Source organism: Glossina fuscipes, unplaced genomic scaffold (genome assembly GCF_014805625.2).
Source record: "Glossina fuscipes isolate IAEA_lab_2018 unplaced genomic scaffold, Yale_Gfus_2 1, whole genome shotgun sequence".
NCBI classification, from domain to species: domain Eukaryota; kingdom Metazoa; phylum Arthropoda; class Insecta; order Diptera; family Glossinidae; genus Glossina; species Glossina fuscipes.
In genome coordinates, this window is record NW_023998415.1 from 19030709 (window position 1) to 19057997 (window position 27289).

Sequence of the window (27289 nt, forward strand, 5' to 3'; positions counted from 1 at the left end):
TATAATTGTCTCAATGACACCTGCTTCTATATTTTAGGAAAAAATATATAAACTTTTTGTTTATAATCAGTTTTATTTTCTCTCCCCATTTTTTTTCATTTTCTCTTATTGTTGATTATTGAACATAGATTCAAACCAAATTACGCGTGCGGTAATATTGAAAAATTTTCTCTTTCCTATGATTTGGCATACAGCGCGTAGTGCACGATGTTTGCGATCAGTTCTATTCGATTACCTTAACTGTCAACATCAGAATTTATTAAAGCGAACGTATTCTCTAAATAATTTACGTCAGAGTTTCGATAAGCAATTGATTTCGCGATCAATTCCAGCCGGCAACATGTTGAACATAACCACTAAACCAGATAATATACAGATACGTTTAATAAAACCGGAAGAGAGTGAACGTGTGTTGGAGTTTCTACGCATTCACTATTATCCCGAAGAACCTTTAAATGCGGGCATTGAACCCAAACGACAGGAAGACGCCGATGAGGAATATACCATGTCCATGGTTAAGCATGGCATGTCCTTAATGGCTATAGAGCCAATTTCACAGAACTTAAAAGATCGTATAGTAGGCGCTTTAATAGTCGGTCCAAAGGATGCCAACGAAGCTGACAACCTATTTAAGGCTGCTAACAGAGCGACTACTAGGAAATGGTTACATATGACACAGTTGCTAGGCTGCGTGGAGCGCGATGCTAACGTGTGCGAGCGTTATAAAGTTCAGAGGGTACTGCACAACCATGCCCTGGGTGTGGATAATAAAATGCGCGGCAAAAACATTGGATCTCGTTTGATAACTGAAATGATAAAAGTAGCTAAAGATGCAAAATTCGAGGCAATAACGGCTGATTGCACCAGTTTTTATTCGGCCAAGTTATACGAGCGTTTAGGTTTCGAATGTATTAATACCATCTACTACAGTGACTATAAGGATACGAATAAACTACAGGTCTTTCGACCCGAACCGCCGCACACATGCATAAAAACTTACGGCTACAGATTGTAAAAATTTTCAAGTAACACACTAATCACTAGGAAATACAAATTAATAGAAAAAAGTAAAAAGCATTCGTATGTGTTTGTGTAAAGATAACACAGTTAAAACTGTAATCATTGCATTTAAGGATACGGATAAATTGTCTATGAACTATAAAATATATCTATCGATCGTTTCCATTATTTGTCAAAATCCGATACGAAGAAGCGCTTCTATTCTTCTATGCTGATGAGAGACACCTCGACTACTACTACTACTACTAAGATGGAAAATAGTGCGTTCCTCATAATTAACCTATGCGGTTGGTATCCCAAATTAATTTCAACAGGACTATATACCTCTCTTGTCACAGCTTGTAAGATTTAATTGATCTGAGTAGCCTCGTTTAATTCCGTTTAACAGGATGACTTGGTTCCCAGTAAAGGATTCATTATCAAACTTATTACACATTGGTAGCCTCTCCTTTAATTTTGGTCGGAATGGCTTAGGGTACTCCAATTTTTTCATATTTCCGTTCGCACTGCGGCGAACTGGTCGCGCTTTGACAAAAACAAATTATAATTAGAAGACACTATGGAGGAGAAATACGACGAACCAACACTTAAAACGTTCTCTCGCCGTTTAATAAATGCATTATGTATCTATCGCACATTTTTGCCTTCGTGTCTTCTTTCAGTAAGTTACAGGAAAATATGTTCTACAACAGAGTAAGCTAATCTTGTAAAGTGCAGAAGAAAGGCTTGGAGTCGAGAATACTCAATGGTAATATATGGCGAAGTTTTTGGTTGATGAAAAAGTGCGCACTAGGAAAACCTTTACGCGACACCTACTGATTTCAAATCGCATGCGATTTGGTCCTCCGCTTTATCATGGAGCTTAGATGTCGTTGCATTGCGTTCAGCTTTTCCTGCTGTCGTAGGCACGCTTGGGCTTCAACCTGAAAATGATCACTTTCAATTTGCTAATATATAAATTTCGCCTTCACTCGCGCTCCTTTCTTTATGACAACATACGAGTTCCAAGTTGATACTGCAACTAGCAATTGACAACCGATGAGCAATTTGACAATCGACTCACTTTTTGCATACGACATAAGAGAAGAACAGCTTTGTTCAGATTAGATCTATTTATCAAACCGGTTGGCAAGCGGAAGGCCCAACGGCGGATGAGGTACAATATCCTATTTAAATGTTCGCAAGTAGCACTGCAACATGTAATTAGTCATAATCGCATTGTAAAATCACTTTGTTGTGAACCATGAGTCTTTACTCATATCCTGCTCAATTTTTTTTTTTTTCAGTATTCGGCTCAAAAGGTGCTGCACTCAGCAAAGCTAATCGATTACATCGGGACATCAGTCTCGAATCATTTATGTTTGGGTTCACCGTTGATGCTTATGTACAACCGGGCAGACTTCTTATGGTTGCCCCTTTCCACCAAGGGCACATTATCGGTTAGCCTTAGATGTTGAATCAATTGCCAGAGCTCCTTCACATAGATGATATATCCATCCCCATGCTTTGTATTGTGGGAACAGTCAACTATCGCAAAATTATGATAAAATCTTAAAAGTGACATAACCTATATTCTTAGAATTCGAACTAAAAAAAAAAGATAATCACAAGCAAAATGCAAAACTCAGATAACACACCAATAACAGATGTTATTCTAAAACTTGATCCTAATATTTCACAGGGTTATATAAAAATGCTCTTAATTGGCCAACTTGACACGCCCACAATTGTTTTTCTATTGCAAGTTTTCTGTTGTGATTACATTACTTAAGTCTTCAATTGCGTACAAGTAAGCGTTACATGTACATCTTTATTTTTTGGCAATTTTTTCGGGATGCGTTAGTTTAAATTGACTTCTTTATATGGATGCATGTGTGTGTAAAATTTTTAAGCTTCACTAATGAAATAAGGTTTTCGGTTTTTTTATGCAGTCACAATATTTGCTATTAACTCTTACTCTATATACATATATATATATATATGAAAAATGCATAAATGTGTGTGTGTAAGTGCGTTTCGCTATGTACGAGCATTGTGGTCGTAAATATTCTATACGTTGCGGGTGGTCGGAAACTGTGGCTGATTACCACCGTTTTCGTTAGTGACATCAATATAGAATTTTTTTTTTCCTTTTTTTTTTCTATTCCTTTCCCGCTCCCTGACGGCCAAAATCATTAATTTTTTAAATGTTCAACAAAGAATTGTAATTGTTGAGCCAAAAAGAGGAAAAACGCGTTATTATTTTTCTTACGTTGGGATTAAATTGTTGCCATGCCGTGTGCCAGGATTCGCATATCCTTCCATTTACGTATGTGCGCGTTTGCTTGAATGTGTAAAAAAGGATTAACGAAAATTGAAAATAAATTTGTGTTGTTGGCGACAATTTTTTAATACATTTCTGTCTTTCCTTTTTTGTATATTTTCTGGCACTGGTTCCCATTACGATTGCACATAATTCGTAATCAGTTCTGGTTTTGGGCCACAATGTAATGCCGTGCGGGTGGTTTTAAAAGAAGAGTTGGTTGCCCGCCTGCTGTGTGGGAGCACTGTTAACACTCACCGGGGTCTATAAAGTCGTAAACGAAACCTAACGTAAAAACAAAAAAAAAAAAACCAAAAAACAAAAAAAAAAACGAAAAAAAATTAAAAGAAAAAAAGACCGAAAACTCTATGAATTAAAGTCGACTGAAAGCTTTTTTTTACATTATGATCTACTCTCTTGTCTTTGTTGCACAGCGTGTGGGTGGTAACAGAGATAAACTGCAGTGAGCTCTGCATTGCAGTTCAATGCCATTTTTCCAAACGTCTTTTTTGCGTCGTTTATTTTCTTTTATTCAATATTTTAAAATATCTTTAGATGGTTGGTCGACTTTGCTAGTTCCCGCCTGCCTGCCTGCTTGCCTGCTTACTAGCTCGCTTTGCTTGCCTAGCCTTGCCTTGCCTTGCCTTGCTGCCCGGTGATGCGTTGCAAGGTTTTACGACAGTTTCGACTTCTGTCAAAGATTTATGGTATTTGTAGTATACTTGGCACTGGTTGCAACTATTCTTCAAGAGTCTTGTTCAGGCATATACTTACATACATATATATATATATATATATATATATATACACACACACACACACACACACACACACATTTACACGGACACATACTACATTACACATCTATGTATGTGTCCGCATACAATTGCAAAGGTGGCAACATTATGTATGCTCACACGTTTAATTTCATCCAAAAATATTTTGTAATAAGTGTCATCCACGTTACGTATACACATTCACATTCAAACATACCAGGAGGACATGCATGCTGTGCATACCTGAGCATAACATAACAACGTACTTATCTATCTATACTGAATAAAGTATCTGTGGCTATAGATGCCATATATATATATATATATATATATATATTTACTTATGCATTCACGTATAAAGAAACGTTGTGGTCAAAAAAATAGTGGTGACTTTACATTATAAAGGAGAAAAATGATGATTTTGTTAATGCATTTTCAAAAATTTAATAAGTTTTCTTGAAATAATGCCGTTATGGTGCATTTCAAAAGTTACTTTCAAGATAAAGTTTTTCGTTAAACAGCAGTCCATTAATATATTGTAGACGTTTCCAACTTGCAATCATATAGAAAAGAAGAACAATCGAAAAGGATAATTTTACCATGATATTATCTGATCAGTCAAACTTTAGGATTGTTCTGGAAACTCTTCAATGGGAAGAAATTAAGAAGAGGGAGAGAAAAATTGGTTTTTTTCAAAGTAAGATCTGCTCGCCGATTTTACCTAAAAGCACATTTCCTATATATACAAAATATATAATCACAAACGACTTTCGAATTACGTGAACAAAAATTGTTTACAAATGAAAAAGTAGTCAAATTTCGTATAAACAAAATTAAAAAAAAAGCTAAGTGGTAATGAAAAGACAATCTATGTTACATTTCCCCTTCTTGTGATAGGGATAATGTAAACAAAAGAATCAGTTTACAACAGCATAAGCTGGTGAATTTCTGAACGTTTGTAATAAAATAATGTGTCCGCGTTGCTAAATGAGGGAATATTTTATTATGTATTTAGTAAAATTCCATTCATTTCGAATAAGCCGTCGACATCTGTCTATCGGTCATTTTGGTCATGAGATGATCTTTAAACTAAAATTATTGTTTATCTTCGCTCGTTGGATGGTCTTTAAGACCGATGCTCAGTCGAAACAATCGATTTAAAGGCATCTCGAAATAATATCACAATTTTGAGGAGATCATCCACACCAGACGTATTTTGGCCCAAAGACAAACGGATCGATTCACGCTGTCAATCACTTTCCACGACCAACGTCTTAGTTCAAAAACTTATTATATAAGTAAACGCCGATTCTTCATCACTTCTTATCATAGCGATGGTGAGTGCTTGCAAAGGTTCCACATTACATGAGTATATGAATTCACCATAACTAAAATAGTCCGTTTATTACTTTACACACACATATACGACGCTATTATTTTGAACGCAATTGTATATAAATAAAAGTATGACCAAATGCCGGTGCTTTTGCACGCTGCTTAAATTCGTTTGTGTTAGATGATAACCAACACAACGCGCCACAACACACTCACCGAAAAGGGGAAAAAAGTGGACCATCACTTCTTTCATGCATTCATGCATCCAATTTCACTTTCATATGAAAGACCGAAAGAAGCATGGATCCGTTTCTCGCTCTTGCCCATATCATACCATGAGCCTTCATACATACATTGTATATTGTATAGGTAGACAATTACATAAAATAATGCTAACTAATGGCTGACACACGCTTATGCATCCGTACGAAAATTGTTTAAATGATCGTAAGTTTTATGTTTTTTCTTTTTTTTTTTTTTGCTACCTCCGTTAAAGACGTTTATGCGTGAAAGAAGAAGCAAAAAGGAAATTATGAAAAAAGCGCAGGTGTTAAGCAGATTTTCAATTTCATAGAATGCCTCTGACATCCTTTTTTTCTTTTAATTCCATTGCAAGACTTTTCGACAAAAAGGTGTTTTCTTTTTGTAAAAAGATCCTCTAAAATACGCCATTAGGACGTAATAACTAAAATGATAAAAAGTTGTAAAAAACTACCTTGTAAAATTCACAAGCCATTCAAATGAATCGATAGTTTGATTGAGTCAAATATACGACGCTGCCTATACTGTTGCGACAATGTTCCAAAATATTTTATTGCTGGTTGGATACGCCATAGCCTCCACTTTTAAAATATTATTGGCCATTATTTCTCTGTAATAGAGGCGTTGAAGTCATGAGTAAACATATCGGCAACCAAACGGATCAAGGCAAGGCTGGCGAAAAAGAATTCAACTCTTCAACTTATCATATGCACAGAAAAATATATTTATCATCAGCACAATATGCCACACGTATAGGTATTTCCCTTAGCGCACTGGATCATTGGAACCAATTTTAATTACCCATATAATCAGATTAAGCTCCCGACCGGAATTCGACAATTGTATTTTGTGGTTTTGTTTAGGTCACTAGACGCACAATAAAACTCTGTGGGGTTACGAAAACCAATAAAAAAGAGAAAAAAGAGGAATTCTTGCGACTGCACAATGACTAGTCGCTTTTCCGCGCCTACCAAGCCATTTCAAAATCTCAAGTGCGGTAAAGTGCATCTCACTTGTAGCTATAACGAGTGATCAGTCACTAATGGCATAACAATTACCGATTAGACGCGCACCCGCTAGGCTGCGGCTACCATCTCCCCATATTCCTTGTTCTTCTGCCGTGGAACTTTCCCCTAAATGGAATAAAGAACGAAAGTAACGATCGATAGTGGAGGACAAAACGAATGAATTTAAATGAAGCAACAGAGAAGTGAACAAAATTTAAAATGAACCCATAATAGAATGGCTTAATGCCTTAATTTGATAAAAGTTGAAAGTAGTGCAAGTAGTGGAAGTAATGGAAGAACAAGCTGCCGAATAATTTAATTCGTTTATTGTAAGAAATTCATTGTAAAGAATGGACTAAACTGGATTTCAATGACATATGTTAGAATCTAGGCAGTGGGGGGGGACCCAGTTGGATATATAAGTTCCCTTTGTTTTCCTAAAACAAATATTAAACCGATCGTTTTCTCTCTTCGTAAAAGTCGTCCGTGGTAAATATAATTTTTTATCTTTCTTTTTTGTTTTACTCATGCTGCTCCAGTTATAGAGGGAATACTTTTCATTGTTGTCCATTTTTAATATATATTTTTTTTCATGTAACGACTCTTAATATTTATAATCAACATTTATGGTCAGCAAGTGGACGCCATGGCTGCGTATTTTATGTTTTTAAGCAATTTCTTTGTTGGCATTGGGTCGATTGCGATTGCCTGTACATCTGTGAGTAACGGCTAACGGTGGTGACTACTGTATATAACCGGAATTGTGTGAAAACTGATGCGCTGTTATTTTATTATATTTGGACGATTGGCTGGCGAATTGTTAATTGGCGACCACCAATAACAAAAACTAAAACAAGCATAAAAAACCCAACAGATGTATGGTCATAGTTAATGGTGGTATTGGAGGCCTCGAGTTAGTCGTGCATATCTATTTATGTACGTATGTATGTGTGTGCGAGGGTGCTGACATTTTCACAGACAATTTTTAACGATTTATTGCAGCGGCCATAAAAAACGTACACAACTCTTCTCAATTTTTTTTTTTCTCGTTTTCGTTTTTTGGCCGGTTTGTTGCTGATGTTGCTATTAGGCGTTGACATATAACTCAGCATGCCGTAAACCCGCTCACACATATAGGCAGAGACACATACGCACACACACACACACACACACATATATATATATATATATATATACGTGGTAATATATATATACATATATATATATTACCATTCCATTTATCTTTTTGGTAGCATGACAATATTTATAAATAGCTCTTGGTGTGTCACAGTCGTCGTCAACACCCAACCATTCACCCCCTATGTATAAATCCTTGATAAATTTCTACTAAATTCATGTATTGTATGTTTATATGTATGCGTTGTTATTTGGCTTTGAGTTATAGTCAATTTTAGTTTTCATCCTTTTGCGTTTGTGCGTTGTTTTTATGGCCCTCTGAACGATTGTATAAAATTTAATTTCATTGACATTTCCAGTCAAATACTTTAACAGCAGTCACTTTGTCATGTTGTTGCTGTTGTTACCATTGTTGTTATTCATGGCTGTGCTCATAATTTATGTTCATAGTTAATGGTTTTTGCATTTGAAGGATATTTTTAATAAATAAATAATAAAAAAAATGTGTACTTTTATTGTATTTTTAAATTATTTCGGTTATGGCTATGTGGTTACTCATCAGTAAATAACCAATAATTGCTTGATGACGATATTGATTAAAATGCACAAATATTTGCCGGGAATCCTCAAAAAATATTTTTCCGAATTATGTCAAATATAATCCACATAAGTTGATTCCAAGCTTATGTACGCGACACGCAATGCTTTAACCCCCTCTCGAATTGAAACTCGTTTTCATTTTAGTTTATAATATACGTTTAAAAATAAAGAAAAAATGAAAGATTTTATTAAGTTGAATTTTTTCTTTTGTTTTTGTCACAGAAATCAGTACACATTTTAACGACTAAACAGTAAACTTAACTAACTTTTTTTATACGCAAGATATCGACATCCGTTTGCAAGCATTTACGAAAGTCGTAATCACACATGCCCAAAGTGTATCTAGGATTGTTAGGCTTATAGATATGCAGACCACGTCCGATTTTAATCACATATCCACTACTTAAACTGTTGAATTAAAAACTATTGAAATCCCCACGCAACTTTAAGCAACGAAATACTTACAGAATTTTACGATCATGTAAAGTATCCTCGAATGTAAAATGTAATGTTATTTCGCGTAATGAAAGATCAGCCTTAATATTATCTAATGTGATCATTTGATTTTCAGGATTTTTGTTATCTGTTTTAGTAACTAGGCGTACAAACTTCAAATCTGCGCAATTTTTAATGATCACCTCAAGAAAATTTATTAAATTCTGAAACTAAGCTTTCTTTAAGCGAAATATTTCAATTAACTATAAGAGAGAATTCAGACTAATTACTTGATATCTTTCTATAAGGTAGGGCTCTTCGATAAGAACTTCTTGGACTTCGTTACTAAGATATTTGCCAAATAACGTATAATAGCTGTACCCGGTGGCACCATCCTCTATAGATATATTGTGCAGCAAGGAACCACTATGACCAAAACGTGATATACGTTCCTTTATTTGCTCGGCTCGGTCAAGGTACTCTTTGATGCGTGAATGGTAAACTTTCTTTCTTCCCGCATCAGTTTCTTCTGTTTAAGCAAATTCGTTGTTATCTACAATTTCTTTACTAATATATAATTTTACTTTTACCATTGACTAAGTCCATTAGAATTTTGATACCGTCCTGGTAGTGCGTTAATGCTTGGATAATTCTACCACTTCGATCACAAACAACCGCTTTCATCAGAATTTCTTTGGCGTTCATTTTTTTCTCGCTCTTTCAGTGGGATAATGCATAAACGCTTATTTATAATGTATTATAAAAAAATGTTGCGAGAATTTGTAAAAGTATTACAATTTTTGTTTTGGTTTCGATTTTTATTACTTTCGTTTTTATTCGTTTTTGTTTTTCCGTGACGGTTTAAACCAAATAATTTAAAGGAACGTATACAAACCACAACTTAAGTTTCTTATAACACAATAGATTTCTTTCTAGTTTTTATTATTTGTTATAAATGTGAAACTATTTTTTACATTTCTACTGCAAATATTACTTCTTTTCTTCTAAAATAAATTTAGCACGCAGTTCTGTTTTTTTATTCTCTCCGAAGTAAGCGTCGTTTTTATTATGAAAGTGTAGTCAATTAAAATACTGTTAATTTATATGAGGTGCACACTTTGTTGAAAACCGCAAAAACGTTTATTGACAAATTGTTATCGCACACAATTTTTATACAAGTCTTTTGAAAAATCTGATTAATTGAAAATTTTGAAAGGTTTGTAAAAGAAAATTTTTTACATACATCTTGTTTTTCTGTTGCTTATAAAACATTTTGCGTTTCGATTTTAACGCTTTTTCACTTTTACGAACGTAGTTACTCATAGTAATAGTAGGCAGCACTTAGTGCTGCCAAATATAAAAGAGAGAGCGTGAAAATATTGGTGTGTGAAATGAACAAGTAACAGAGAGTACAACAAGGAGAAGTTATATTCAACACATGTTAAATCTTTTCATATGGTTTATATTTACATTTTCATGAAAGAGATAAGAGGCAGATGCCTTTTCTTGTTTCTTTATGTTAACCGCTATGTTCTCTTGGATTGAAGCGACGAAACTTATCAATAAATTGTCATTTTTGAGTATATAATATTTGTACACGCCGAATATTAGATCGCCCTATAAAAGAAAGATACACAAAATGTAGTCGAATATAATTATATATATGACATTTATGACAACGTTTTGAAAATGCATTAATAAAATTAAGATATATATATATAAATACTCTCTGTTGCAGGCGGGAGAGACAGTTTTTGCCGATTAATTAATATTTTCAAGTTTCTATGTGTAATTTTAATAACAAAAAATGCCTATTGCAGTGCTTTAGTTAGCATTTTGAAGCCATAATTGAACAAATGAAAAAACTTTTGTTTTTGTAAGGGTACTTATTAGCTAAACCCTTTAACTCACACAAGAAGGCTGAAGAAAAGCAAATTGAGGTCATTTTTACTCTTGCAAAAGAGATTTTGGAATCGCAAATTAATTTCAATCGGAAACTGAAAAGCAGTTAGGAAGAAATTGAAACATCAAAATGTTTTGTTTAATTATTTTAAATTGCTAGTGTTTATGGGTCCAACATCTAGCAAACAAATACCTGAAATGGTCTGCATCGACCTGTGCAGATTCCTACACTTAACAATAACGTAATAATAAGGTTTTTATATTCATGCTATATGCATCTTTGCTATAGACAGCAAATATCTGAAGTTTATCCCAAATTTAAATAACTACTGACTTGATTTATATCTAGATAATATATGGACTGCATACGCATATCGCATTACTCAATAAGTCTTCAGTCTAACTTGCCGTTTTTTTGAAATTTTATCATTGAAACGCTACACAATATTCGCTATTGATCCTTTGCCCATTTTCAACATAGTCGAAGAATATTTCACCATACGCATCCCAAAATCCGCATGAGCAACCTGGTTGCTAATAACTGGGACAATCGAGTCATAGTTTGCGGGTTCAAATCTCAAGTGCTCAGTCGGTAAAGTTGTAAGACTTAACAATTGGATAGATACACACGTCGGGCTTCGGCCATCAGCTTCCTATCTCTCTCTCTCTCTTTCCTCAGTTTCTTCTGCTCCATTACACGTGGTACACAACTAGGGATTATCGCTTGGGCCATTGTGTTATATTAAAACAAGAAGTACGGTTGCCATAATCTTTCCAGTTGATTTTCGGTTTTTTGGTGACTTTAGACATCTTTCGCCGGCTGCCCTCCGCTCGGCTCATTGCCGATTTCCCTATGGAGTGTGGTGATTATTGCATATTTCATCCACTATCGCATATTGTGCAAAAAACTAGCTCCTATTACCCCTCAACTGCTTGCACACATTTTTGCTTGTAGGCAAAACCGAGTAAACGCGACACCCACTTTGGGTAGTGGTGGATGGACTACGTTTTGATATTTTTAAGATCCCATCTCTCTCACGTAACTTCACTTTTCGGTTCTTCAAAAGGATTTTGTGCACCCTTTCTACGTTTTCTGGAACAGCTGACGAAATTGGGCAACCAGAACGTCCAGCATAATCGGTTTAATAAATGGACTTTGTTTAAATAGTAACACACATTTTTTTTTCAAAAATCAAGAGCCGCCATTCTATCTTTCAAGCCAACGGTGCTTGTTAATGTTATTCCTTCTCATTAAAATGCAATGTTTAGTCAGAGTTTTCCAACGTTTCGAAAAGAACAGAACTAACGTTGCTAAATTCACTCTAACCTTTAAAGTGATTGACCCCGATCTCATGAAATTTTGCAACGTGTCGTTTGATATTATTCAAAGATAGCGTCTCTCAATAATGTTGCCATATACCCTTTAAATCGGAAACTTATTGAGTGATAAACGGTCGGCATAAATCGTTTTTAAGTAGTAAATGCTTTAAATTTGTGTGATCTTGAATTAAATGGAATATACACCGAGATTAAAGCCGATTTTAAAGTGTCCGAAAGTTTTTTACATCCGAAAATAGTCAAAATGGTTCAAAATAATTATTAATAAGGTAATCAAAAGTGTGGCATTTAGGGAGGCAGAGAAATGGTTATTTCTGTTTTAACCATTTTCTTTATCTATGTAACAATGCCATTTCAATAGAAGCTTTAACTTCAACGTCCTGTCGATCTTGCCGAGTCCTGGATGAATGTTTTAAGACGTTGTAACGACTTCAATACCAGAATCCGTAAATATTTTATATATACGCTAAAGAAACGACTTTAAACATTCTCTCACCCTTTTAAAATGGCTTTGTCATGTTTACCTATCTCTCTATTGTATTAGGAAAAATTTCTCTAAAAATTTGTAGAATATTTTCGTTTGGCCTGAAACCAAACGCATATTGTCCAAACCACTTTATTTCCTATTCCGGTAGCACCGCCGTCACACATAAAATTATCTGTTAGTAAGCAGTTGTTTCACGAAAAAAAACTAGTAAGTAAATAAAATGGTGAGGAAATCACTAAAGGCAACACAGTATATATATACACATGCATATATAGATACATACATGCATATAAATATACTGAATAGCAACTAAACACTCCATAACAGAAAATAAGTCACAAAGTGTAACGAATTTTTTACCTTTCGGTTTATGATTGTTAAAAATAATTTTTTTTCTTTTTTTTATATTTGGGAGAGAAACACACATTGGCATAGAGAAAAACGTAGAGGGAGACGGTTAGACAGACAATTACATGTATAAATATATATATATATATATATATATATATATGGTTGTATATCTGAAAGAAGCATAAGAATTATGGTCTTGTTGGTTTCGGTTATGGAATTGTGGCCTTGTATAGCAATTTATGGTTTTGCCTGCTCGTTAAATATGTGCTTTTGCTGCTGCTGCTATTGCTGTTGCTGTTGTTGCTGTTTGTTACACAAACTAAGGTCTCTTCATTGCTCTTATGGACCACACAACAATGCCTGTTGGGCGATAACAAAAAGGAAATTTTAATATATACATATCTTTCTATGTAGTATGTGTGTAAATATATATATATAGTATATATAAATAACAACAACAGCAACAACAATAACTTATTTTTGCATATTTTTTATGCAAAACCGTTTTCGGTGGCTGTAGGAATAGTCGCTTTTCGTTGTTGTTGTATATTTGTATGATGAATAGTGTTTACATATTTATGCGGAAATTGTTATTTTGCGTGGTGTTTTATATGTTGATTTTTCGATGTTGTTGTTATTATTATTATTATTATTATCGTGTGATTCAAAGCAGGGAAAGAATACAAACAAGTAAACAATTTAAAGCAGTTATTTACAAAATTACAAGAACCAACAACAAAATTGTTATGACCATATTCAAGTGTACAAATGCGAGTGGCCGTTTGTGTGCGCGTGTATATATGTTTTCTACGTTTATTTTGTATAATATGGATATTTTTTTGGAGAATGTTTTTTGGCAACATTTTCATTTATATTTGCATAAGTGATGCTCTTATACGAAATGTCCACGTACCAAATTCAATTACACGCACACGCACAAGCGCACTGGCACATGCCGGCCAGCAAACACATAAAGCCATATTCATGATAAATTTTTGTGTATGCGTGTGTGTGTGTGTGTATTTGTATATGTGTGGGGTGTGCATTGCATAAATGTGTGTTTTTGTGTGTGCGCCTGTAAACCATTATACGCTATGTATGGCACGAAGACTGTTGATATGTTAATGTCTGACCATCAGCGCCACCACTATCAGCACCGAACGACATTTGTGAAGTGCTCTCCTCTGACAGTTTTATGCCTTGCCCAGTGTCGGGTTATGTGTGTGTGGGTGTTTGGTCACATATATTCCCCTAGATGAGTTTGGTTTGTTCGAGTTTGTGGGGTCTTTACTGTTGCTATTGAAACGGATTAGTGTTGTTCACTCAATTTACAATATTTTCTGTTGCTTCTCTTGTTTGCATTTCGAAAAATTCAATTTGTAACGATTTGACTGCACACTTGTGATAAGTGCAAATAGCATATAATATGATTTATATATATATATATATATATATATATATATGCATCGAACATAGGCAGACACACGTGCGCGCGCTGAATTAAGAGGCAGCCACAGATTATTTGTGTCAGCCTGCAAGTGTGTGAAATTTACCATCAGCTAAACATTTTTAATTTACTTATGTGAAAATGAAGGAAAAAAATTTATTGATTAATACAATTTTTTTTTTCTTTTCATTTTTTCCCAAAAATCGAATAAATGTGAAAAATTTAAAGGAAATTATGCTGCTTTCTGTCTAAAACGAATTACTCAGGTGGTATGGCAACTCTACGATGCCTTTGTGGTCTTCGAATAGATTTATTTCGATTTTTGTTAGTATGGTTGTGTGGATTTTTTAAACAAAATAGGCACTTATTGATTTAAAAGGGGAATAGAATGGTCTCGAATTGTCCTTCGAATTTTTTTTTTCGTGACCTTTGCCTTTCGCTTATCCGCCATTTCGCTTCACGAATCATTGCAATTCTCCTTCGCATAAAGATGTTTCTTTGTCTACATATGCCTTAGGGCGTTCGAAACGAAATTCCAATTTTTTAAAAGTGCGAGAGTAACGTAGAATTCAATGTTTTGATTACACCGAGAGTAAGAACTCAGTGTTTTGCTGGTCGTGATTTATTGATAAAATAATTTCTTTCATTTCACAATTTATTTAAATCCATATTTAAGAGAATTATGCAGAAATGAGTTATGAGTTATACTTGCGTCGGAGCATATCGGATCGTTTACTCGAAAAATGAATTAAAAAGTTGAACATAACGATATGCAAGGTCTCAAGGATATATACGATTGTAACGCTGTGATTTGAAGGCGTTTTAAACTTGGGAAAAATTGGAGTTATGTAATACGTATTTAAAAAGTTATCACATTAATCGCTCTCGTCTGATTTGAAATTAATGGTGGATCGAGGCACGAACCCGTTAGCCGAAACTTTAATGTGTCATTAGCAAATTTAATTACAATATCGTGTTTCTAAGAAAGTAAAAATTTTGTGATAAATCAATTTTAAGATCGAGAAAAAAGGAGTTAAACGAAAGATGTTTTCGTATCTTTTTCCGATAACAAGACAACGTGGACAATGAAATATTTAGTGAACTGAATTATTGAATATTGGAACAAATAAGGGTAAGGCCGATAATAAGATATCCTACATTACTTTTCCTAATACAATTATTCGCTTGTTTCGATGATAATACACGAAAAATTATCCAATGTTTTCTTGTAAGGACATACTTACTATGATAGTCCGTGTATTCGGGGATGCCCGAAACATCACATGACGCGGTCTAAATATTACAAATCTAATTTATTTTTAAAAAATTTTATTTTTTTCTGTTTTTTGTCAAAAATAACTAGACTTTCTCTCCACATAGAGGCTTGCTTTTTGTGATTACCCCTACATGTCTTGGGCGCTAAAAATAGACCTGTGTGACGCAAATTCTCTACCGTTATTTTTTTTACTAAATTGCCGTAACCGAATCAAATTTTTCATACCAATTTAGAATATCAGAGTTCTATTATTGAGCGACTTTTTGGAGAAATTTTGAAAACTGTGAGTGGACCGATTCGCTCAAAATGATTCTAAAACGGTCGGTGTAATGAAAACTGGGTCCATCTTAGCCATTCTGGGTGTGATATATTATATGTTCACAAATACGTGATATACCATGTACCACAAGTGATGTAGGATATAAAAACAGTATCTACTTATTCTTAAATTATGTGGTGCCAGATATATTGCAATTTCCTTGTAAAAATGCTCACTTTTTCTTTAAGAAACCTTGGTAACTTGAATTAATTTTAAAATATTGTGGATAGTGAATATTTTTAGCTTAAGCGGCTAGCTGCAGAACGACCACTACTTTCTTCTAGGCGTCTTGTTCGTTGCTCGGATTCAATTCTCTAGACTCGACCGAGTTTGCCTTCCCCGAATACGTTGCTTCTGTCCCCGTTTTATTTATATTTATTGTAAAATTTTCATGCTAATCCCGTTTTACCTGTGAAATGTTGCGTGAGGCGACAGATGCGTCGCGAAGTAAAGCATCATGAATCGTATTTGTTTTTATTATGTTCAGAATTTGGTTTCTTAGAAAATCGGTTAGCTTCCGTGAAGACTTATTGTATCAGACGTGGGATTATCCCATCGCACTGCCAACAATATCTGCACCGTCTTTCATTATCTTACCGTATCCACCAACAATGTTTGAGCGTATATTAATGCGCTGAATCGGCTCGATCGCAAAAGTTAAAACGTCGTATTCAAATTTGGCAAATCTGTTGGAAATACTTGCACGTTTCTATTAAAAATAGGTCAACTTGGTCAGGAGACGCGCCTACCATGTAGATTAGGGTCATCTTGTATTTTGAAAAGTAAAAAAAAAAAAAAGGCAATGACTGTTTCTACTTAGCAGTCATATACTACAGTAGATGCAACGATAAGGCCACCCGCAATTAGTAATATAGAGTCTCGACATACTGTTTTTTCAGATGTTATTTTTTTTTTCCTCTTAAGTGTTGAGAGAATAAAAGATTCGACCAGAGTCGAATATAATTTTCTTATTTGTGTTTTTATTTCATTGTTTTTCGTTAATCGGAGTGAAGGCGTATCACCGTAACGATAATGGCCCGAAACTTGAAATGTTAATTTACAGCCTCGTACATATATCGCTTGTCCTTAAGCCGATAAATAGATTAAACATATTATACGCACGTATTGTAATATATATGGGCGGCCAGGCAGGCAAGCAAGTAAGCAAGCAAGCAAGCAAGCAAGCAGCCAGGAAAGCAGACAGGGAGCAGGGCAGGCAGGCATGACTTCTTGCACACACACACACACACACACACATATCTATGATATATGTTTGCTTGTTTGTATGCAACTCGATACAAAAGGAGGCTTAAAGAGGCAGATTTTTTTTTTTATTTTTTGCTGAGCAGCTAGCTACAAAGGGAAAGAAAAAGAAGAATTATTTTTTTGTAGCGAATTGCTTTAGAAAACAAAGTTAAAAATGTTTCCTTGGATTGTTGAATGCCTTTTTTTTAGCTGTTGTCTACATTTTTATTGCTGCCGGCTTTTCCAGTATAATAAAGCTAGTTAAAACTGTTTCTTCTTATATCCGCCAACGGAGTTTGATAAATTTGACATAACGTTCGTAACGCGCATATATGTACGTCGGGGCCCCTGCTCTAAACAACTACGATATAGTATGACTTTGTAGTTGTCAACAATTCATAGGCTATTCCTTCTCCTAGGCCATCAAACAATTACGATCCAAAAGAAATCGGGAGCGTATAAAACGTGTATGAAGTTATTTTAATAAACATACGCAGAACGGCGTCGAAAATACATTTTATTATTGACACATTCCCGATTGAATGCAATTTAGGTTGACTTGAACGAGAGACAGAGAGAGTATTCAAAATTCACTATAAGAGCACTAATATATTTGTTTTGTTTTTCGTTAGAAAAGGGAATACAAGACGTTCAATACGTTCAATGTATCTTTTGTTTATGCTCTTTTTTATCTATTTTCTGAAGTTTTTTATTTGCCATTTTTTTGCTGCTGTGTTGCGAAAAGACTATAAAAACTTAGTTTTTTGTTAACAAACAAAAAGCCACAGAAAAGAAATTTAATAAAGTCACTTAAACAACACACAAAAGTTTGGGGGTTTCTTCAATAAATTTTTTATTTATTTTTTTTTTTTAAATTTAAGAATTTTCAATGAAAGAAAGCTATTGTTGTTAAAACTTCATTTTTTTGCATTCAATGAACAGTTCCTGGATTTGCAAAGAAATCTCGTCGTGAAACACAAATAATTATATAATCTTTAGAAATCAATAAACCTATTGATATTATATTCAGTTGAAAAATTTCTCTTGGTTAAAAATGCGATTAAAATTTAAACGCTGGAAAGGAGTTCAATACTAGTGTGCTGATCCATTTACTCAACGTATGGTAGCGATCAAACCACGCATAATCGTAAGTTTAATGACTTGAATAGTGATCGTATTTTGTTGGTTAATTAATTTAGTACAACTTTTAGAAAATCCATTGTGGGCAAAACGATATTGAGCAATGAATGAGCATATGATTATTGATTGATTAGTCTCTTGAGCATTAAATTTGTACACAGGATTTGTTTATTATACTTTATGCATACTTTTAGGTTTCGATAAGTTGCTCGTGTGACATTTCGCCCTCCGTGTACAAGTAAGAGGATACTCCAAGAATCTTCAGGAATTTAATTGGAGAAAAAGTCTAAATACACGAAAACGATGATTGGCATCTCCTATCCGCAGACAGCTCTAAGCTCTGGCATTTTCCCCACCCCCTATCTGCCTGGTAGATGCTTCAGGAAAAGCTCTGCTCAATCGCACACTTCGCGACAGTGCTTCAACTTTCACAAGCAGAGCTATCCTATATAGCTGTTATTGTCACTAATAGCCAGCTTGTGCTAAAAGCTATCTTGAATCCCACCAGACTTCCAGCTGGAGCACTAGTAACCTAATAGCGAATACCATATGCGCTATGGGGTTTAAAACGCTTTTACTACGTAGTCATATCGCTCTATTGGGAAATGAGCAAGCGGATCGAGCGGAGCCTAAGGCCAAGTCTGCTGCTGCTGCGTTGCTAACTGTGGACTATACTATGAAAAGTTGGACCGTTAAGGTTACATTGCAAGGAAAGTTAAAGGGGGACCCATCTCCATTATTATCGTCAGCCTTACTGCTTTGTCAACTCTTACTTAGTTTCTCCATTTGCGCGATTTCATTTCGGCCGTATAATTACAACACGCCAATGGATACTTTTCTTCTTCAATCTGCGCGAAGAAATTCTTACAGTAAAGCAGTGCCGAATGCGTAAGCTTTTCTTTTACTAGAAGATGCAAAAGATGAATGTAGAACAATTAACCATGTTGACGTACCTAGAACCGACTAAATCAACTTAATATATTAACTTGTTAAAAGTTCTGAGCTTAATAGCTAATTTTCTCTGCTAAAATAGAGCGGCTAGGCTACGTTGCTAGTTCTCAATTTTTTTAGTTCAAGAATATACCTCATTACTCTGAAAAAACTATAATAATAATAATAGTTTTGGCAGCGCTTTTAGCCGTTAAATGGTTGATTGGCGACTTTCCCTTGTAAATGAATCCGATTAAGTTTAATGATCATTAAAGCGTTGCAAAGTCGTCATCTTGTTTAACATGAATTCTGTAGTTTCTTTGCAGTAGCGATCTGCACATGGAAGTTCAATGCGTAGAATTTTTCGCTGGCAATTCTTCTTCTTTTTCTTCTGCTAGTCAGGAAATCATCAACAGATGGCTTACTGAGTTAAGTAAAAAAATCACTGTTAATTCATGCGATATAGAGTTTCCTTTTGCACTCAGCCTTGCACATGATTCTCGGGCCAGCGTTTAGCTCTACAATGATATTACGGAATAACATGATAATAATTAATTGATTTTAACAATTGCATCTTCGTAATAGCGAAATGTCCAAAGCGGAAAGGAATCGATTTTTTGTGATTCTCTGAGGGCATCTTCACCATAACCACTATGAAGTTTGCCACAAGCCCGTGAAGCGTTAACGCTTAATCGAAGACAATTACGCAATTTCGATTTGATCAGCAAATAATGTGAAGAATATTTTTATCCCCTTAATTATCTACCGACATTCACGTGCGTTACAGATAGGATTAATATTAGCAAAAGGTAACCAAAGTAACATCTACTAGGAAAAGCTTCACGTACCTTTCCCTTCTTCCATTACATACTTTTAGAGATTTTTGTCTTAATGATTGTGTGAGAAGACGATAATCGAAACAACAAAATCGTGTATATGTGAATTTCAGCAATGAATATAATCCTAATGGACCACCTAATAATTTCTTCTTATTTCTACCCATAAAGAGAAACTTTTATAGAGCGAGGCAAACGGTGGTTTAAAGATATTTAATTTGTTAAAAGAAAAAAAAGAACTAAATTTTAAACAAATTAAAATTAAAAGTTCTTCGCACTGAGATGAGGTAATAGTTAAATTGCGAACAATATTACGAATCGTAACATTTCAATAGAATATATGAAGAATGTTTTGTCTAAACATTGCTTTAGTGAAACAAGGTGTATGCATAATAACTTACACTTCGTCTGTCTATCTCTTGAGAGTAACAAGGTGCGAATCCAAAGCAGAGATTACATTTTTATAGTGATCTGGAACAGTGAATCTCTCACTAATACATCTGAACCCTTTAGCTCCTCGCCCATAGCGCCCTGGCTATCTACGACGAACACATGTGTGGTAGTTGCTATGAGAGCAAACTGACCAGACTTAGTGTATATTTACTTTATGTTTAAAAAGAAAAAATGTTGTCATAGGATTGCTAGAAGACGTATACGAGACGTTTTCCTCGTTAGTACAGAGATTTTACATCTGACGTGCAACGAGAGAACAAAAAGTTACTATTCTTTGTAGCGTTCATTAAAGTCGTCCATAAGTTTCCTTTTCTCTAATCTCGCAATCTATTTTGATTTATATGCCATCATAGAGTTGTGGATTATATTGTACGCTCGCTTTTAAAATATGTTATCAAGTTTAAGTTTATTTAAGCAAAGGTATAATTTCTCCTTAAACCCAAGAACTAAAAAAACGAAAAAGAAATGATATCAGTATGATTATAAGCGTTCATCATCAATAAACCAAAACCAGCATTTTCGCAATTGTTGCTGCTGATAACGCTAAAAAAAAAAGGAAAGAAAACGAAGAGGATGGTAATGTCTATGAAAACAAAAGCTTTCCACAAAGATGTATATTTGCTAAGCAGTTAAAGAGTGGGAGCACATTTACACAGTTACGCGGCGATAGTTTATAACGAACTTTTATGTCCGTAAAATTATTGAGCAACAGAAGTTTTAAGATACAATTGATGGATTTATTTTTCCGGTTAAAAAAAAAAAAAATTTATATATATATATATATATATATATAAATTGAAGCAGATGACTGATTTAAAGTTGGTTAAGTTAAACTCACGTGACTCTCAGTGCCCCGATATAGTGCAGGGTTGGTCAAGTTTTTTCACAAGGGGAGCTAGAATAGTGACTAGTAGTGAAAGCATATAAAATCCATTTGCGTCATTGCTATATACTCGGACATAGGAATGGAATTATTTGAAATTTTAAAGGTAGCGAGCCTATAGTTGCACTTGCCTGCTATCCTGATGGATCCTGAAGAAATCGCATAAATGAGGTTTTCGGTAATTTGTAAGAGTAAGCAAGTAATTTTCTTGCGAAAGGAGAAAGAGTTTAAAGAAAATGGACCATAAGAATTTCATTAAATAAAAAAAGTAGATAAGGAACGTTAAAAAATATCGTGAAATACTATTGAACTTTTACTAAATAATTTATTTTTTATTGAACTAATCACAGGTTAAGTTAAAATTTAAGAAAATTTAAAATCCTCTTACTTGAAGGCAACCAGCTGTTGTTGTGGCTTGTTTAGTTCCTATTAAAACTATGTCAAGACGTACGTTTTCCTTTAACGAAATCCCTTGATGATTAGGTTTTTTCCCTTAAAGGATTGGGCTTCAACAACTTTACAATTAACACTTTTTAACACCTTTCTATGCCTTCATCAATAAATTAGAGAGATTCAGGAAAGGGTTAAATTTGAACAGTTATGAATACATGAATTTTATTCAATTTTTTTCAGTCTTCTTCTTCTTTAGAATGCAGGTGAAAACGCGGGAATTTCGAAATCTGATTTTGGCAGGCATAAGTTGTCTCTCCAGCTTTTGATATTTTCAATAAAATAGTCATACGGTCGACATAAAAACAAAACTGCCAGCTCCTTCTCTCGATCAGGTCAAGAGGATCTTAACGGCTCCAAAGAAATCTTCGCGATTTGTTGTTTCCGTCAATTACAAACACTTTATGTCAAAAATAATATGTTATTTTTAGTTATGTTATATTTCGGCTAATAGAAGCCTTCAAATCTTTCAAAATGCTAACAGCATTTGAGCTTCTTAACTGCGTAGACTTTTCGATGCCAATGCCAAGCTTAAACTTTTTTTAAATTTGAGAGAAACATATTTTAGATCAATGGTTTACCGAACGGCATAGCGTGCAGTCTACGGAAACTAAAATATTTTATTTCAAAGAAAAGGAAAAGACCATCCACAACCGAAAGATCCACAAAGGAGATATATAAATTTTGTTATTAGCTCTACGATGGTGATATACATATATATATATATATATATTATTATTTTTAACTTAGCCTATTGTAAGTGTCTTCTAGTTCGCCGGCATTGACATTTAATTCGCTTAAACAAACTGTTTAATTGCAACTTTAAGCCCGATTATTTTTTTTATGTCATTGTCCCGTTCTCGATACATGATGTACGTAGTTGTGCTATGTACGCAAAAGATTTCGAAATTTTTGCATCGTTGAAAAAAACGAGATTCGATACGGCAAGTATCCAAAATGCGTTGTTACGCTAAACAAACTTTTTTTGTTGTTGTATTTATCACCCGCGTTGTTAGATGAGCATATAAAGTGCGGGCTCGGGAACGGAAATTCATTTGAAAGTGTACATGTCGTTTAGATCAGTTTCCTTATGCAAGCATAGAAATACAGTTCATAAGCATTTTACTTCTGTTGCGAACCTTGTTTTAATTAATAGAATTAATTTTTACCCTTTTTAGGCTCATACAACTCAAGACTGGCAAGGTGATGGATAAAACGACAAAAAAAAAAAAAACAAAAAGAAGGAAAGTGTTCTCGTACAATCGCAACTGATGGGTATTTAAAATTCGTTTACAGACGGGTATATCCACTTATATTTTATTTTTTTGCTTTTATTTCGCAAATACTGATAACGCCACTGATGATGGAAAAAAAGGTATTAACAAACACACAAACACTTGGATGTTTGAACACTATCTGTAAAGCAAAAACTAAAAAAGGAAAAAAAACTCCATTGACTTTGACTAAATGCAATCGACAGAATGGCAGCTGTTGCAGAGACATAAACTTTCGTTTAAGTAGGTTTACGATAAGATATTGACAAAACAAAAGCAAAAAAAGAATCGGCAAACGGCAAACGGCAAACGGAGAAAGGAAAAAGGAGAAAGGAGAAAAATTACAAAGAAGAGAAGAATGGAGAAAGAGTAGGAAATAAGGGAAACTTGAAAAGATTTAAGAGCAATAATCGGCGTAAAGGCAACAAAAAATAATAATAATAGAATTATTTTGTTTTTTTTTTTTTTTTTTTTTTTTGGTAAGATTTCATGAAACTTTAGCATATCTTTAATATATATATATATTTTTTTTTTATCAATTTAATCATAACAAAGTGAAAGATGGAACTTTGATCGACACCTTAATTATATTTTATTTATTTTGTAAATTATATATAATCTATAAATCGTAATAGATGTTGGGGTGCATGTTGTTGTGCGTGTGTAGCGTTATGGTGTACCTGTCAATGTTAAGTGCATATTTGATGGCCGTCCTCAGTAAATCATTTGAACATTCAATAGAAATTTCAAAATGTCAAAGGGTGGCAATTGATTAAATAATAAGCTAAACTAACATATGTCCGTTACATACCAACTTACTATATTTGTATGCACGTATTTATGTATATAGTTTTGTTCATATATAAACGTTTTACAATTTCATTGATGTTGTGGACTCTAATGAACAAACTCATTTGTATCTGGAGTTGATGGTAATTTTGGGGCTAAGGCTTTACATACGAGAGACTGCATGGCGCTGTCAATCAGCAAGAGAATGAATGTATGAATGTTTTTATGTTTACGTGTACGTGTGAATATGTATAAAATATTTGCATATGTGGCTAAAATTCAAATGCCACACATTGTCAATCAAACGAGAGGCCACACTGCACAAATATTCAAGATATAAAATGCTTTACACAGCCAACCACCCACTTGCACACAAAATAAATCAAAAGCAACAGGATATCAGCACAAAATAACATTCATGTAAATATATTTGTGTTGTGAGCGTATAGAGTAAATTGTTATTATGTTTGTTCGGTTATGTTCATGTACGTGTACGTGGGCATAAAGTAAAATTTGTTATTTCAGCAACCATATGTAATTTTACATATAATAGGAAAAGGGCAGCCAACATGAAAATGCCAGACGGTTTGAAAAATACTTATACTTATCCTGGTCACTACGACAACTTTATAGTCAACTCCAGTCAAATTTTCTCGGTGTGCGTGCAAATATGTTATATACATAAGTGATGGCGTATTTGTGTGCTAAATACATCAACATATATGTAACTATGAGTGTGTGTGCGTGTTGAACACATATCAACTTCAAAGTTAAAAGACAAACACACGTACGATGCCATTTAGCCAGCTAACAGTTTTGCTTACCCTTGCCTTTTTGTTTATTTGTGTCTGTATGCGTATATGGGCGTCGTGTTATTGCTTTGTGTTTGTTTTATGATTTTACCAAGCGCAAATATAAAATTCATCAAATTTTTACAAACATACAAACATATATATTCGCACACACATCCATGCATTTATATGTAAACAGACAGGAACGGCTGATTAAAACATCACAAGTAGTATGAATTTTTACATTACCCGTGCATACACTAATTTAAACACAAATAGGTATATATGTATATATATATATATAGTAGATTTAATATACGTATTTATATATATTTATATAGATTTATATATATTTATATAGATTTATATATATATATATATATGTGGGAAAGCAAAAGTGTAAAATTCTTTCGGCAAACAAGCACACACACACACAAACATCCATTTACATCAGCAAGCATTTAGGAACTGTAACTCCATATCAAAAATTAACATTTAGAAAATCAAACAATATATGATTGTCAGACAAGTTTTGAAAATCATAATTAAACAGAATGAAGCTAAAAAGAGAAAGAAACACATGCAATATATACACACACATGTATATATATATATATATATATATATATAATTTCGATCAACAATTCCCAGGACTGACATATCGTTATCCAAAATATCCATAATGTATATAAAGCATATAAATGTATATAGACAATGCATATAAATGTATATACACATTAATTTTAAAATGCCTTCTACCAAAATTTCATGTCCTTCTAAGCAATCATTTGCTTATAACTTGCACTGGTTTTAATGGCGCTACCTTCGTTGTTTTCAAAACAACTAACAACACTGTAGTCTGGCAAGGCTGGCCATTAAATATCCTACGCGAAACCTTCTATTAAAAAGTCTTCATTTATTACATCCTATACCACCAGTGGTTATAAACTTTATGCCAGAAGTGTTTAAGATGAACCCACATTTTGTTAAACCGATCCATTCAAAAAATGATTCCACTTGCTTCTAAGCTTATATCTCAGTCGCCTATCTGCCAATGCATTAATGTGTTCAACCTATAGGTCGCGATTTTTAAGATGTTTTCAATGAAGTTTGATACTCTGAGACGTTTTGAGCACACGCTCGAACGCTACTTAAAATAGTTCAGATCGGTCCAGTTTTTCGAGTACTTCCCACGTAACACTCTATTTTGAAAAGTTGTTTATATGCCAAAAATTGCAATTTTCAACCTTCGACATTCTAAATTTGAAGTCTGTTTTACAATATTAAATTGACAAGAAAATCAACGTTATCAAATTTGGACCATGTAAGTCTATTTTTGTGACATCAGCGTATATAGGGATTGCCAGGAAATGCCTTCTATACCATTAATGGTTTAAGTTTTCTGATGAAAATTTTTTCATGACAGTAATTGGACTTTAAAAATTAGGGTGCCTCTCATCGTTGAATTCCATGGTCCATTTCCTGGACCCCACATTATATCAGATTTCTTACGAGTAGTAAACGCTTCAAAAATTAGTCCGTAGTAGCAATTTAGCAAACAAATTAACTGTAAAGATCACACAAGTCTTTTTTTAGAGCCTAACATATATAAGTGTTATCATGAAAAGCGACCCCTTATGTGGAGGGAAAATGCAATTTCTAGTTTCTAGTATGACTGAACGTGAAAAATAATAAAACTTTTCGGAAGTAAATTAAGTTTACAAAATGTGGTTCACGTCATATGAGGTGTTGGATACCCTCGAGTATGTGTGCTTTCATGAAAAGGATGCGTTTTCAAGAAAATAATGCTTAATTATTGGTACATTATTGCCAAAACGAATGAATAATTGTGCTAGGCGAAGTGGCTCAAGGTATCTAATGTTTCATTTTGCCGACTATAATGTCTTTACTTGTTTTCATGGTAAAATAATAAAAATTATGCTTTGTTTCCATCTAAGAGCATATTATTGTCGGAAGTCTTTATATGCAACGAGAATCAATATGCCAACTGACATAAGCCAAATTTGACTAAACTGATTTTCTTGCTAAAGGCTCCGATTTCATGAGAAACCTCGTATGAGGTGGGGTTCAAAAAATTAATCTATGTAGTTGAAACTTAGCGTAGCAAGTTAATATCTCAAATCACTCTTTTGAACTGATCTTCATTATTAACAACTTGAACAAATAGTTTTCTTAAGTACGGGCTATCTTTTTGTGAGGAAGCTCATATGAAACGGCTTCAAATTAAGAAACCACATTCAGCGATTTTTATCGAGAACTGTTGCAGACTTCAATCGTTTTCATACAACGATATTCCCAAAATAATGGAAGGGAACAAATATGACATGGGCAGGTACTTGAGGGAAAGATGGACAAACGAAAAGACAAGCAAACATATAAATTGATGCAAGAATCGGCCCGTCTAAATATTATATATATATATAAATATTATATATATATATATATATATATATATATATATATATATATATATATATAAAGTGT

At 33.9% G+C, this 27289-nt stretch overlaps 2 protein-coding genes across 4 annotated transcripts; one reads left to right on the forward strand and one right to left on the reverse strand.

Moving 5' to 3' along the window:
- Positions 1 to 165: 165 nt before the first annotated feature.
- LOC119645209 (dopamine N-acetyltransferase-like) lies at positions 166 to 2757 on the forward strand. 3 transcript variants are annotated; one of them, XM_038045232.1, is made up of 3 exons: positions 166 to 1067; positions 1134 to 2176; positions 2307 to 2757. In XM_038045232.1, the coding sequence occupies exon 1, from the start codon at positions 179 to 181 to the stop codon at positions 1013 to 1015; it is 837 nt and encodes a 278-aa protein (XP_037901160.1). In that variant the 5' UTR covers positions 166 to 178; the 3' UTR covers positions 1016 to 1067; positions 1134 to 2176; positions 2307 to 2757. The 3 variants fall into 3 exon arrangements, with proteins under 3 accessions (XP_037901160.1, XP_037901158.1, XP_037901159.1); XM_038045230.1 differs by having other exon boundaries at positions 166 to 2176; XM_038045231.1 differs by having other exon boundaries at positions 166 to 1307; positions 2307 to 2753.
- Positions 2758 to 7886: 5129 nt separating this feature from the next.
- On the reverse strand, positions 7887 to 9878 carry LOC119645210 (MIT domain-containing protein 1). The gene is made up of 4 exons (XM_038045233.1): positions 9464 to 9878; positions 9164 to 9402; positions 8904 to 9103; positions 7887 to 8846 (listed from the first exon to the last, which is right to left on the reverse strand). Exons 1-4 carry the CDS (start codon positions 9576 to 9578, stop codon positions 8696 to 8698), a joined length of 705 nt encoding a protein of 234 aa, XP_037901161.1. The 5' UTR covers positions 9579 to 9878; the 3' UTR covers positions 7887 to 8695.
- Between the last annotated feature and the right edge of the window lie 17411 nt (positions 9879 to 27289).